This window comes from Pterocles gutturalis, unplaced genomic scaffold (genome assembly GCF_000699245.1).
Source record: "Pterocles gutturalis isolate BGI_N339 unplaced genomic scaffold, ASM69924v1 scaffold26027, whole genome shotgun sequence".
NCBI lineage: Eukaryota > Metazoa > Chordata > Aves > Pterocliformes > Pteroclidae > Pterocles > Pterocles gutturalis.
In genome coordinates, this window is record NW_010116194.1 from 33,099 (window position 1) to 46,085 (window position 12,987).

Consider the following 12,987-nt stretch of genomic DNA (forward strand, 5'->3'; position numbering starts at 1 on the left):
AATCTCACTTGGTTAAACTTATGCTCCTTGTCTTATACTCCCATTATGAAACATCACTTTCAAACTTCTGGTCCCATCTTTTTGCCAAGTCACAAGCATCAGATGGCTGCTATCAGGTCCCCCTAATTTCTTGTATTAAGGGGCCAAAACTGGAAACGGGATTCTAGATGTGGTTTTACAGATAGTTGCTTCCCTCAGCCTACTGGCAGTTAGCACAACCCAGGATGCTGTTGGGCCTTCTTTGCTGCCAGGGCACACTGCTATCTCATATTTAGCTTGGGTCTACCAAGACCCACAAGTCATCTTCTGCAGAGCTGCCCTCCAGGCACTCAGTCTTCCAAGGCAGCTGTTGCTCAGAGACTGGCTGGGCATTGCTCTTCTTGTGGGAGGCAGTGAGTGATTGCCTTTGCACCGCTGTTGCATGGGTTTTTTCCCCACTTCTTGCCTTCACTTGTTAAACTGTCTTTATCTCAACTGATGAGTTTTTTCACTTTTGTTCTTCCTGTTTTCTCTCCCATCCTGCTGGGGGGTGGAAAGGGTTGTGAGCAAGAGACTGTGTGGCGCTTAGCTGCTGACCAGGGTCAACCCATAACACTTAGATACAGAAATATTATGGACAACAGTGCTAAAAGTCTTGCTAAAGTTAAGGTAGATGACATCCACTGCTCTCTCCTCATCCACAAATCCAGTCATATTATTCCAGAAGAAACTCGCATTGATCAGGCATGATATACCTTTGTTAAATACATGCTGATTTTCCCAACCAACTTCTGCCCAGAAATGTATTCCAAGAAGACTTGCCCCATGATTTTTCCAGAGAACAAAGAGAGGTTAAATCAGTCTGTCATTGCTCTAGTTGTTCTTTTAGTTTGTATTGAAGATGTTGCAGTGTTTGCTTTCCTTCAGTCACTGGGAATCTTCCCCAGTCTCCTCAACATGTCAAAGATGATAGAGAGTAGCCTCACTATGACATACATCAGCCAGTTTTCGCAGCACTTTTGAATGCAGCCTGTCTGGTCCTCCAGGGTCGGGTGAGCTGAGGTCTCAAGTAATTCATGATCTGATCTGCATCCACTGCTGGTAGTTTCTTCTCTTTAAGGAGAGAGGCCTGGAAGACCTCGTTGGTGAAGACTGAGGCAAAGGAGAAAGTGAGTATTTCAACCTTCTATGTTTCAAATGGTACTAGAGCACCTGCCCTACTCAGCAATGGGCCATGTTTTCTTTGCTTGGCCTTCTGTTACTAATCTAAGGTTTTCTTGATGCCTTCAACATCCCTCTCAAGTGTTAACTCCTGATGACCTTTGGCTTTCTTGATACCATTCCTATATGAATGGGCAATGTTTCTAAAGTCCTCCTTTGCTGTTTGTTCTTGCTGAAAAACAAATCTAACACATATTTCAATACTAGAGCAAAGCAATGAGAAAGAGTGGGTGGAAAATGCTAAGGACAGGGTCAACTTTCTCAACAGTTCCAAGACAATTGTTTGTCAAACCAAGCTGCTCCTTTAAAAACATTTTCAAACTCATTGATGGTATCTTTTGACATCTTATTAACAGCAGTTTCATTATGAAAGATTTATACCCCTTAAAAAGAAAATTGAACAGAGCATCAAAATTGATTAATCTCTTTTGTAAGATATGACTTTGTGGCTACACTAGGAATTTGCTTTACTTTCTGTTGGAGATCAATCCTCCCACAGGTCAATAGAAAAGACTTCTGCTACAAGGGTTTTAAGAGGCTATTTCAGGCCTCAGACAAAATATATAATAAATCAAGAAGTCTATCTGTCATTGCTTCTGAAAAGAAGTTAATTTTACCAGGCAAAAATGACAAATAGAAGTGCTTGAGGTTAAATCTGTCAAACAGTCTCTAGACTTTGCTATCATTTTCAGCTCTTCTAAAATTGTTCTGAACTTAAATCAGTGAACAGCCTCATTTTGCTTGCTCTCCTACTGTTTTATTTTAAAATAATCTTTTATTTACTTATGAACATTGTCATGATACTTTCAGCTCCCCTTACAAAGGTCATCACAAGGGGTATCTCTTTATGTCCCTTCTCTCTGGTTGTCTCTCTGTACGGTATTGATGCTATTGAGGCATGTAAGCAGGAATAGTACAAAGAATACAGCCACAAAAATGAAAAGACTAAAACTAGTTATAGCTCTTGTATTCTGATCGAATTGGTAAAAATAAAACTGTGGGAAGAGAGTAGAGGAATATGTAGATAATGGCAGGTAAGTAGAATGGACTGACTGTAAAAATTTGCAGAAATGGGATGTCAGGTATTAGCTAGACTAGGACACAAACAACAGATGACAATGGATCATAGCCATAATTATTCACCGTGACACAATGAGGATGGGACACTGCAAATAATGTGTTTGACAGTATTCTTTGCTCAGAAGTTCCATACCTGTTCACTTCTGATATAACATCATATTTTGCCTTATTTTAATTAGAGTAACAATTCCCTCTAAAGCAATTAGACATTTTTTCCCCTAGGAAATCCGTGCTATCCTTAGCCTACTCTTTCTACAAGATAATGTCAGACAACTTCTTTTAGCATCACCCAGGCTGCCATTTCCAAAATAATTTTGCCCTTTTCATCCTTCCCCACCTTAAAGAAGGTAGGTATTAGAAACACTATCAAAATGTACTATCTGGCGCTGCAGCTGCCCAAGGCCCTGGTAATGAGTAGTCCTTGTGTAACAGGGCAAGACGCTACTGCTGATACACTCAGTAGCATGCAACACAGGGACACAGTGCAGGACACTTACTCTCCTGGAGAGGTCAAAGAATTCACTGAAGGTAGTCACATGTGCCACTCTCCAAAACACTAGCTCACCAGGAACATGTTGTCCAGAAAGCACTCATCCTTCAAAGCAGGAGATTGACTGTGTTAGTTCAGCACATTTCCCATACTGCTGACTTTGGTGGATTTTTTAATCTAACTTCAACTGCAAACTAAAGCTGACTACAAGACAGCAGAGTCCCCAGCAGCTGACAGCAGTGAAAGCATCCTGTGCCTTCTCAGAAAGCAGGTCCACGCATGGCAGAACTGCCTTTATTTTATTCCTCTACTACGGTTTGGTAGAGGAGATAAACTGGGTAGTCTGTCTCAGGAAAGCTGCTGTGTTTACTCTGAATGATGCAAGCAATGAATCACAGACATCCTGTCGAGAAATCTTCTCAACCCCAGCATGCAGCAAGGAGATAAAAATCTGAGAATGAAAACCAAGTATACTGAAAACTAATACTCACGACTCTTCAGATACATAATTCCCACTTTAGTGATCCATCTCTCCCTTTCTTATAAAAATGCTGATGCATATGCTATGGGCAGCTTTACAGCAACAGAAATCTGTGTGTGCTACACTGATCGTGATAGCCAGGGGCTAATTTCTACACACCGCACCCCTCTCCCCCCCCCATCCCATCTGGGTGATGGTAAGAACAGGAAAAAGAGGATGCACCCTCTTTTTCTGTCATCTTGGGCATGACCAGTGCTGGAGGCATGTATATTATGAATGTACATTTTTGGTTTCCCTTGACAGGAGATCTTTGAACCTGGAATTAAAGAAACCCAAAGGATGACATGGCTATCTGCATCATATTCACTAGGAGTTCACCAGCATCAGTGTAGACAATACAATAATTTTTCCATCTCTTTCTCTACTCTGAATGGTCTATCAGAGAAAAAGAAGGGCATATTCTCTGCAGAGGACAACCCCAAATCTGCAGAAATTCCCTGGTATGAGTTAAGAGACACAGAATCAATTCATTAAGAGACAAATTAAGTATTTATCTCATTTTAAAAAGGGGATTTTATAGCAATCATTTCTGAAATACACACCAAGGGGTAGGGAAAATTTCTTCCATTGCTGACTTCTGGCTTTCTGTCATTTCTATATGCTTCTTTCTACTTTATTGCAACAGAAGTCCCAGATCTCTATGAGAGAAAAAAAGAAAAAAAAAGTCAGAATTCCAGCCTAGATGCTGCCGTTGGAATTATTGCCATGAAACACAAAAACACATGGAAAACATGAGATACCTTCAGGAGGGCAGAATCACCTTTTGAAGTAGATATGTTCAAATGCAAATATTCAGACTACCAACAGGATACCTTCAAACATGAGAAATGCATCAAGAAGTATGAGCAGAGGAGAGAGGAGAGGTTAGCAGAGGAATACATGCATCTGCAAAAGAAGATAAGCAGATGACAGAAGTGTATTATGTGACAGTGCAAGGACAAATTATCAAAAAAGAAAATAAGAAAATAGAAAGACAAATTAGATAAACCTTTTCAAAGACTCCACATGGTTACAGAACAAGAGCTTTTTAGTCCAGCTTTTCCATACAATTAACAGTGGGAGTTGACTCTAAGGTTATTATACAAGAATTAAAAGGCAAGGAGGTGGCTTGTGCAATCTCACGATGGAGGTTTGCACGACATGAGATAAATTGATAAATTAAAATGTGCATAATACTACAAGACATTTGAAACACCTTGATTTACAGTGGTTCACATTTATACTCAGAGCTACACAGAATCTGAAAACTAGTTATTTAACAATTGTATACTTTTAGATTTTACGTATTTTAATGAGAAAATAATTGAAAGCAACTGTCTTGCCCCAAGTAACCATAACTCATCAGTAAGGGGAGTAAGAGTTTCATGGACATCTCTGTCAAAATGAACCCGAAGCCCTAACAGTAATTTAACAGCTATGTTATCATATGTGATAAAAGATGGATCGGCATGCTGCACATACAAAGTGATAACAGATAACCTGTGGAACAGTTCGCTTTTCTATTCAGCCATAACCAGATCAGAGATACAAGAATTTACAGAGTTCCTCATTGACAGAAGCTCATGCATTCAAAATCTGTGAGTCCCTTATTTCAAAGGAGAGCGTTGGGGGTTAGCCCTGGTAGGCTTAGACATATATTAACATGTACTTTCTACTTGAAACTTTCAGAGTCATCTACCTGGCACACCAACATTACAAGTAAGTATTAACTGTCTTTTTCAGATGCATTAGAAATTTAATTATAAGTGATCATCTGAAACTCACAACTACCTGGATCACTGTCCAGATCAAAGATGATGGTCCTCCAGTGCTGCAGAGCCTCAACACACAACTCAAAAAATAGCAATGTAATAATTCTTTGCACAAGTCCAACAGTAAAAATACATAACAAAATTTGGCTTATTAGGCCACCTAGCATGTATACTCTGTCTTACTGAAGCCTGTATGCACCACTTTTTTTCAGCTTAACTCACAGTAAGTAAACGAGTTTATTTTTAATTTAGTTGTTGAGGATGAATTTGCCCAGATGTACTGAATTGCATAAGTTCATACCATGCCTGGAGTGTTTTCTTTTAAGAGATTTATCTGGCTTTGGCCCAAAAAAAAGCGGGAACACAAAACAAATGTAGTCACATACCACTGCTTAAGATGCTGCCGCAAAACTTACAATGGAAAAACACTGTTGAACTTCAACATAAAGTTTCACTAGAAAACATATAGGATCATTTCTAAAGTAAACATCAGGGAAAGGGAAATGACTCTACAGCAGTGGTCCATGCAATCCCCTCCTCCAACCTGCCCCTTTCAAATATGTGTAACATTGAACATTTCAGAAAACATTGTCAAGAAAACAAAATGTAGACCATTGACCACTGCACAATGCTGTAGATATCAGAGGTACCAAAGAACACCTCAAGCTCCCTAATGTGCAAGCTTTGAGGAACCTCTACAGTACTCCTTCTTCATTTGCAGGTTTCCTTGGGTAGTATCTCTTCATTGTCAGAAGCTCAAGTCAGAAGCTTTCTAACTAGGGGAAACTACACTCCATATAAGAAAGGTGCCAGCAGTTAAGCTGAAGTCAAGAACTTGCAAAGGTCACTTTTAAGTGAGATTCTTCTCGGCTCTGTGCTCCAGACTGTCAGGGTCCCTCTAAAATGCAGCACTCTCATCTATCAACTGCTACTGCACCCCCTGTTCTGCATCATCTGCCAACCTGCTGAGCGTGCACTCTGCCCCATCATCCAGGCCATTACTGAAGATGTTAAACAAGGTTGGACCCAGTATTGTCCCCCAGACACCACTGGCAACTGGCATCCAGCTGAGCTAATCACAACCACTAGAGACCAGCAGGTCAGTCAGTTTTCAGTCCACCTCACTGTTCACTTCTTTAGTCACCATTGAGGAGAAAGTACTAGAAACAGCATCTTGCTGATCTTCTAGCAAGTTACAATAAAATGTATCTTAAAAAAAAAAAAAAAAGAAAGTTAAGGAAATCCAATTGATCATCTAAGCAATAGAAAGAACAGATAAGAAATTAATATCCCTGGCTGATGGAGGCTTACAAAAATGCTGTTTTCAAAGCAACTGTAGAACCTTTTATTTGAGTGCTTTGTCAGTGTTACAAACCTTTTCCACCAGAAGTGAAGCATTTATTCAAATGCTAATGAAAGAGAATGTAATTTGTGGTGGTGCTGAATCAACTTTTCAAGGCTAATTTGCATTTGTATAAAACTCCAATTTTTTCAATATGAAACATATTTGAATAGGGTTTTGAGACTAAAGAAATTGACATACGGCTTTTGCCATCGCTTTCAAAGTATTTTGATTTCTTTATGACAGGCAACTCTAATAGTACTGAGAAGCTTTTTATATTTACATATTTTCTTCAACTGGAAAACAGACTCTCAAAATTCGTTAAAATATTCTGTAGCTCTTATATTAAACCATTGCATCAACTAGCTCAGTTTTCAGATCCAAATCAGTTGCTTGTACCATTCTGCCAATGTAGATTCATCTCTCAATTCACAAGTGACCAGGGCTTGTAGACCATAACTTTTAGCAATGTAATGTTCTTCCTATAATCACCACCAGGCAAGCAGGGATTCTCCCGTTTTTATTCCTCCACAACACCACAAAAACCAGAACAGAATAGAAAATAATACTGAAAATATTCTGTTATTTTATTATATAATCACTGTCTTGTCTGAAATTGGACTGCTGGATTCAGCTTTAACCTTCCCAACTCAGATAAAGCATAGCTGGAGTGAAATGGATGGAGAAATAAAGTTTCCATTTGAAGAGCAGGAAAAAACCTGAAGAAAAGGCCCTTTTCTATACAAGAGACATCTGGTGAAACTGAGACACTAATAATTGCTTGTGCAAGACCATCAGTATCCCAAATTGCTAAAATGGCTCATGACTTCACTGAATTTCTGCTTAGCCCTATACACATGTGCAGTCATTTGTGAAAGTGGGGCAGGGGGCCACAAAATTTGTGTGTGGCCTCATGTGTAGAAAAACATACATGTTCCCACATGTGGCCTCACCTTCAGTTAGACTGGATGCACTAAATACCAGGTGGTGAAACACTAAAAAAAAAACCAACAACAACAAAAAAACCAAAACACTAAGTTTTGGCAAATATAGGCTTGGGGTTTATTTAAAAATACATTTAAAAGTTCTTTCTTTCAGGGATGAAATTTGAGGGTAAGAATGTTCCCTGTTATACACACACACCCCCCACATAGAATCACATAGAATCATAGAATCATTAAGGTTGGAAAAGACCTCAAGGATCACCAAGTCCAACCGTCAACCCAGTCTGTGTCAGGCCCTCATCTGAATGGGGACGGACCCTGGGCCCAGGCCCCAGTGGCTCCCCTCTCTAGCTGACCAGGCTAAAGGTCATTAATGGAAAATACATATATACATACATGCAACATGTGTCCCACCAACACTGACAAACACATATGATGTCATCCCACCAGCAGCTGGGCTTAGACACACTGTCCACCCAGTAGCTGGCCCTCATCCCTGCTCTCCCCATTGCCTCACGCACAGAGACACACACACACGCGATCAGGCCCCAGGTGACCCCCAGGCCCCATGGTCGCTCCAGCAGTTGGCCTGAACTTTCTGGTCCCTCCAGTAGCCAGCTCCTCCCGTTGTCTCACAAGACACTGACCCTACTTGTTGGCTAGTCTGGCTTGACACTCACCACTAACCTCACACTGACACATGTACTCACACACACCCGCTGCTGGCACCTCCAACATACCGGTCCCTGGACAGCATTTATGTAGAGCGCAGTGGGACCTACCTTTTCCCACCAAGTCTGAGGCTTAGATTTTACATCCCACTGTATAAAAGTTACCTAAACTTACTGTTAAAAAAACACCTCTGCATTTTTGGAAAGTCACTAGATTTTCTGTGATATCGGACAGTGCAATTACTGAGGAAATGCATGAGAAAGACAGATCTATGAGCTAATCAGCAGCATGGCACCTGGAGAAACAGCAGCCCAAGTCTTTGTTCATTGCCTTCTTTATCTTGGGCAATTCAGTAGCTTTACCTTGCCTGGGTTTCCCTTTGTGTAAAATAAAGGCAAGGATATTGGGTGTGTGTGGCAAGGTTTTGGGAGCAGGGGGGCTACAGAGGTGGCTTCTGTGAGAAAATGGTTTGTCTTGTAGCCAGCTGGCATTGGCTCTATCGGACATGGGGGGAGCTTCTCACAGAAGCCACCCCTGTAGCCCCCCCACTAACAAAACCTGGCCATGTAAACCTAATATATATTCAGATAAATCTTGGCAAGTCAGTAATGTATCTGATGACGCATAGATTAGTATTTAATATCATGTTTACTCTGTAGCTTCTCTATGTATACATCATAGGAAAAAATACATGATGTAATGTAAATATATAATTATACTTGTACAAGTGCAGAAGGTTTTTCTTTCTATGTGAACACAATCTTAAAATGAAAGAATCAAAACAGTCCATTACGTAACATCATTAAAAAAACATATGCTTCAAAAGGCAGCCTGGTTTGTTGTCATTTAAAAGGTTTCATATTTCTGTTTGAAAGGTCAACAGAGAAAGTTAAGATTTGTGTGACTACAGACAGCACTTTTGACAATAACTTCTAGTCAAAAGCATAAATGCAAAACAAAATCTTTTGTGTTATGAAGGCATAGGAAAAGCTAAATGTTTAGCTCCAAACATCCTGTAAATATCGTTTTGCTTCCCGAAGCATGGCCAGGATTTTCATTGCTTCCAATTTGTCAGATTCCATTTCCATGCTTAAAATATCCACTACAGCATCACTTACACCATCAGCCATGTGCTTCTCATCTCTGCCAAAAAAAAAAAAGAAAAAAAAAGAAAAAAGAGAGGAGTAAATGAGTAAATGCATAATAGTCTATCTTTCCTTTTATCAACAGCTTCAGAAGCAGGATACTATTGGAAAAGAGGCATTAAAAAAAAACTCCAAACACAATTACAGCTTGCATATTGCATGGCCAGATTCTCACTGAGCTTTCATGTAGCTGAGCATTGACAGTAACAAGGGTTTCTCTCAATCAAACATTACAAATTTTCAGCATGCTGTCATTTATAAGAAAAAAACCTTGGAACTCTGGTTGAGCTGTCATTGAATAATTGTTTTCTTTTAGGGAGAACTGGACCTGCTGAAGTATTATTTATTATTATATCACCATATAGTTCCAATATAAAACAAAAAACCCAAACCCTCACTTATTAATAATTCCAGATTTAATACAAAAAGCTAACATTTACTCCTGCAGGAGAAAGTATTGACATTGGCCTCTATATTCAAACATTTTTTCGATTTATCAACAAAATTCCTGAAAATCTCAAACCTCCAGGTAAGTTAGCATCCACCAATACAACTTCCCACTTTAAAATACATTACTATCATGGAGCTTTAGCATTCTGGCCCATCCAAGCCTGGAACACGCAGAAGACTGATGCTGTCTCACATCTGTTCAGTTTATCATCAAGTGCATTCAAGTATCTTTTTCTATCTATTAGATCTATTAGCTTGAAACCTCCCATAGCTTAACTGAATACCAAAAAAGACAAAGAAATAATAAGTGACTAAAGCAACCAGTGAAACTGTGGTTACAAGCTATACTTTCAAGAATATATTGGAAAAAAATGGACATAGTGTTGAAATTCAAGCATTCCAGCAACGCTATTTTTCAACATCATATTGGTCCTTTCTGTCAGATAGCTCTAAGTCTTTCTAAAGCCTCAAACTGCTGCTAACTCTGTTCTTTCTGAGACAGTCCTTCTCCACTCTACTTACCCACATACATAGAAGTAACCTCTCTGTTTCAAAACTGGCAACTTCCTTAGCATAAAGCCTAATGACATCTTGCACATATTTAGGCTGGGCTACTTCTGCAGTTGAAGAGTCTCTTGAGAAACAAACCTTAAGATGAGTTAATGTGCCATTTTCAAGAAAACATCTGAGCTCATCTCTGAAAGACAATAAAAACTTTTAGTAATGATTCAGAGATAAGCATTTTCTCATTAATACAAAATCAATGTTAAATTGCAAACTTGCTTGAACAAATAGTCTCGATCTTGATGCCGACAACCAAAAAACAGCCATGTCTCTCCAAATTCCCAGTCTGTATGTTCTTCTCTGAGCTTTTGCCTACACAGACCAAAAAAAAAAAAAAAAAAGTATTGATAGTAGGTAAATCCAATCCTGTTTTAGGAAGTGCAGAATCAAAAATGTTTATAACCATAACCTAGCTCTCATTTAAAGTAGTGCTTTCACAAACCTCTATATTGGCAGAAAGGTGAAACCGCATAAGGTAAATGACAGTCAAACCCTCCTCTGATTTTCTCGGGTACTCACTTTTGGCCCAGATCAAAATCAATCAACTTCAGAGAGGGTTTTTTTTGACACAGTTTCATATTGGAATAGTCAAGACTGACACTTCCAGGCATCTCACAAAACAATCCTGACTGCTGAACAAGGAGATCACTACCCTTTACCCCTCATTGGAAGCCCTGTAAAAAAACACCCAGGAAAACTCAGCACAAAGCATTTTTAGCACATTTTCCATTTAGCTGTAGAAACCTGCAAGACTTTATGAATAACAATCTATTTACTACTACATCATCAGAAGAGTTATTGTATTTTTTTGAAATAATAGTGAAGGTATTATTTTATAGGGGTTTTAGTTGCATCTTTCTAGTTACATTTTGAGATAGAAATTTTATTTATCATTGATCAAATGCTTATGAAATGCTATGAATCCTTCAAAATAAAATACAAAATAATTCTGAGACATAAAGGCATATTTTGGGGGTTAAAATTAAGGAGTAAGGATTGTACATAGTGATTTGGTTAAAGCAGAAGCATGGAGTCAGAAACATCATGTCAAAATTTCACTTTTCTCTCAAATAAAATGGGTTTAAAATAATTGGTACGGGATGCAAGAAACTCCATTCTCTTGCTGGAAGGAGTAAGCCACGTAGGAATTATATAAGATGTGCTGGTTACCTACAAAACTTGCAACCATTCCCACCCAAATATTTTACTCTTCCCATTCTTCAATTCCTCAAAAAAAAAAAATCATGTTTTCACACATTCTTGGTGATGAGGTGCCTGCCACTTTTTGAACAAGAATCTCTTTATCTTGCAAAATTATGCTGCTGAAATTGGAGAGCAAAAAAAAAAAAAAAAAAGGATCTATCATCCCTCAAATACAAACCCACAAAACCCAAGATTACTGCCTAGTTGAGGGCTCAGGTGCCAAGCTTCCAATCTTAAAACATCAGAACGTGTAAACACACAGGAACAGGGGAATGTGGGAGAAAACTTAACATTCAGCATGCCAAGGTTTTTAATATAGATGCCATTTCTGAAGGAAATGGATTTTGAATATCAAAAAGTTAAGCCAATCAACACTGTTTCTAAGAACTACCAAGTACTTACAGGGCCTCCACTAGCAACACATAGATAAAAGATTTAATTTCTTATCACTATTTCTGCAATTCACCCAATTCCTTACATATCCACTATGGATATTAAATACAGTCAGACGAAAGTGGAAGTGTTGCTCATTTGATAAACATAAACAAGCACAGCTTGTTTAAAATTAATAGGACTTTCTAATCAGCACACCACGTTTCACTATATTTGTACTCAAAACCTGAGGCTGTATTTTCCTCAACATAAAAAGGCTGCTTTCCAGGTAACAATTTGAAACATACCTATGTTGTAGGAAACCAATAAATGGTGAAATTCCTGTTCCTGGACCAACCATCATGAATGGGACAGATGGGTCTGCAGGTAAGTGGAAAGTATTGTTTGGACGAGCAAAAATAGTTATCTAAAATGAAATTAGACAGAATACAACTGAAGAATATTATTAAGCTGTGAAAATGCCGTGAACATTTTAGAACCTGCAGGGTATTTATACAGTATATGTGTCCACACACCCTTCCAAATCCTGAGTTTCAGAGCTTATTTTTAACACCATATAGACATCTGGAAAAAAAATTTCACCTGAGCTTATGAAAAAATATCCAAAACCCCACACCATACTTACAGACCTACTAATCAATCTGGAGAAAAACCAGGCAAAACCACACAAATAGTTTCAGAATACTGTTAACAAAATTCATGGAATTGGTTTTGGTACTCAAAGGGTAGTAAAGGTTATTGCTATTATAGGCAACTCAACCTTTTTTTACATTGTGGATATCTAAATATTCCAATGGAGGTGAGGATTTGTTTATAGCGAATTGAAGCCTACTGATAATGAGCTTGCTTTCTTAACTTTTGTAAAAGTTTTACATGATGTCTAAAAATGCATATAGGTGACAGGAGGCAGACAACTGCTCAAAGATCTTGGAAAACAGTTTATATCATTCTACTGATAAACTCGAATTCTGATCTTCAGATTTGTGTCTGAAAATAATTCTAAATATGATTTTCATAGGAGTTTCACAAGTATTCTCTGAGGCATGGCTAACGTACAGAAAATGAGAGGTGACTATTTTTAATTCTTTATTACTCAAGACTCAGCAGCAGCCATAGCAGAGCTTCATCCATTAAAGTCATAAGCAAATATCCAATTTATTTTGCATATTGATTATGACAGGATTTGAATTTACTTTCAAGTTTAAGGAAAGA

General features: G+C 38.5%; 1 protein-coding gene across 1 annotated transcript in view; it reads right to left on the bottom strand.

Annotated features, from left to right (window-relative positions):
- Window positions 1–9,018: 9,018 nt before the first annotated feature.
- The window catches only part of MTRR (5-methyltetrahydrofolate-homocysteine methyltransferase reductase), a 24,035-nt gene continuing 20,066 nt past the window's right edge, over window positions 9,019–12,987 (bottom strand). Inside the window, 5 exon segments of the mRNA XM_010075449.1 lie at window positions 9,019–9,163; window positions 10,138–10,173; window positions 10,175–10,312; window positions 10,399–10,491; window positions 12,063–12,181. Of these exon segments, the coding sequence (XP_010073751.1) occupies window positions 9,019–9,163; window positions 10,138–10,173; window positions 10,175–10,312; window positions 10,399–10,491; window positions 12,063–12,181 (531 nt within the window).